We start from the raw sequence: 2,491 nt of genomic DNA on the forward strand, positions 1-2,491 counted from the left end.
ATAATATTTCAGCACCTTCCCTATACGATGTCTAAACCAGCTTTCTGCACCCCAATGTTGTCTGCATGTGTTATCCCAAAGGTGTTTTCAAAAGGCAACTGGACTTTCTTGTTTCTCATTGAAGACATTCACTTCTTCTCCAAGAAGCTTCCTCAGTTCAGAAGAAGCTTCCTGGAGGAGAAGCAAAACATCTTCAAGGAAAACCAAGAAAGTCCAGTTGCCTTTTGAAAAAAGCACCTTTGGGACAACTACAACCCGGATGTGTTAAGTTTCCAAATCCCTACATACTTTTGGTGTTCACTTTGACAAAAGTTGATCACTTGTATGCATGAGCTTCTTAGAGCTTATGTGCCAGAGACCAATTCCTTGTGTGTCCAATCACATTTGGTTGTTCTCTTCCATCCCCTCCCATCCCATACTATAATATCCTCCCCTCCCCTCCCCTATTCTATCCAAAAGTTAATTCCTAGTTATACAACACAACTCATTTTAATGGGTCAAAAGCTTCTGCTACTTTGGAAGCCCTTCCCATATTCCATGCATCTCTACAGATTCTATGGGCATTAAGTGAATTTTGAGAATCAACATGAACTAATTAATGTGGTCTTTTCCTGCTGTGCGTCTTCTTATGGCGATTCAAGTTGCCTCTGGTTCCGAAGTTCTTTCCACACTCCACACACTGATATGGCTTCTCCCCTGTGTGGATTCTTTTATGAATCGTAAGATTCCTGCTAACTTGGAAACTCTTTCCACAGTCGATGCATTTAAATGGTTTCTCTCCTGTGTGGATCCTCATATGGCAGGTAAGTGTGCGACTCTCACTATAACATTTTCCACACTCCAGGCATTTATAGGGTTTCTTACCTGAGTGAATCCTTCTATGGTTATTGAGTGAATGCTTTTGATTAAAACATTTTCCGCACTCGTTACATGCATATGGTTTCTCCCCTGTGTGGATCCTCTTGTGGCTACAAAGGTAAGCACTTCTGCTAAAACTCATGCCGCACTCCATGCACTTATACGGTTTCTCTCCTGTGTGAATCCTTTTATGGATCGTCAGTTCTTGAGACACATTGAAGCATTTTCCACACTCCGGGCACTGATATGGTTTCTCCCCAGTGTGGGTTCTGCTATGTACGATATAGCGATGTTTGTCACTGAAGCTCTTTCCACACGTGCGGCATTCGTATGGTTTCTCCCCGGTGTGGAGCCTTTTGTGGCAAGTAAAGTGTGACGACCTGGTGAAGCATTTGCCACATTCAAGGCACTTATAAGGCTTTTCACCCGTGTGGGTCCTTTTATGGGAAGCAAGACTACCTGAATTATTGAAGCACTTTCCACACTCAGTACACTGATACGGTTTCTCTCCAGTGTGGATATTGTTATGGGAAGTTAGGTGGCTGGAACTGTGGAAGCTCTTTCCACACTCCAGGCATTTGTATGGTTTCTCCCCTGTGTGGATCCGTTTGTGGGCATGCAAGCTATAAGAACTGGCAAAGCACTTTCCACACTGTAGGCATTGAAAGGGCTTCTCCCCTGTGTGGATTCTGTGATGGGAAATAAGGTTTGTTGAGAAATGGAAGCTCTTTCCACACTCCATGCATTGAAATGGTTTTTCCCCCGTGTGGATCCTCTCGTGTGACTTAAGATGAACTTTTTGACTAAAGCTGTTTCCACAGTGCAGGCATTTATAAGGTTTCTCCCCTTTATGCATCCTATTATGTAAAGCTAGAGTACCGCTTCTGGCAAAGCTTTTCCCACACTCCAGGCATTCATAGGGTTTCTCCCCCGTGTGAATCCTCTTATGGCAAGTAAGGGCACCAGGGGTCGTGAAGCATTTTTCACACTCTGTGCATTTATACGGCTTTTCTCCCGTGTGGATCTTCTTATGTAAATTGAAATAACCTTTTTGGGTGAAACTCTTTCCACACACCGTGCAATGGTACGGCTTTTCCCCTGTATGGATCCTATTATGGTAAGAGAGCTCACTTGCAAAGCGAAAGCTCTTCCCACATTCCAGGCATTTACATGAATCATTCCCGGTGAGGCTTTTTTTCCAGGAACTCAGTTCCTTGTTCCAGGTAACCCTCGTTCTACTCTGCCTGCGTTGATACAACGTCTCCTCTCTGTGGATGCTTTGATGGGAAGTAAGGGAGGCTCTGCTTCCGAAGCTCTTTCCGCACTTGATGCATTGATGCTGCTTCCTCCCTTTGTGGACCCTCTGATGTGAATTCAGGTGATTTTTCTGACTGAAGGTCTTTCCACAATCCTGACATGTGTGTGGATCCTCTGCTCTATGAATCTTTTTATGCGATGCAAGGGAGCGGCTTGTACCAAAGCTTTCTGCACACTCTGTACATTTGTACAGTTTCCCTCGTTCTTGTGTTCTCTGATGTAAAGAAAGAGGAAGGGTCCTTCTGGAGCATTGCCTGCTTTCATCTTGTTTCTCTCCTCCAGCAGGGCTTCGGCAACAATCACATAATCCCGATTC

The 2,491-nt window shown here is 44.4% G+C and overlaps 1 protein-coding gene across 1 annotated transcript; it reads right to left on the minus strand.

The window, feature by feature from the left end:
- Positions 1 to 446: 446 nt before the first annotated feature.
- On the minus strand, positions 447 to 2,476 carry LOC107290503 (zinc finger protein 883-like; the record flags this gene model as incomplete). Its single annotated transcript, XM_015819385.1, has 1 exon — positions 447 to 2,476. A coding segment is annotated over one exon (1,881 nt), but the record flags the coding sequence as incomplete, so codon positions are not given.
- Positions 2,477 to 2,491: the final 15 nt, after the last annotated feature.

Source organism: Protobothrops mucrosquamatus, unplaced genomic scaffold (genome assembly GCF_001527695.2).
Source record: "Protobothrops mucrosquamatus isolate PMUCROS unplaced genomic scaffold, P.Mucros_1.0 scaffold910, whole genome shotgun sequence".
NCBI classification, from domain to species: Eukaryota; Metazoa; Chordata; class Lepidosauria; order Squamata; family Viperidae; genus Protobothrops; species Protobothrops mucrosquamatus.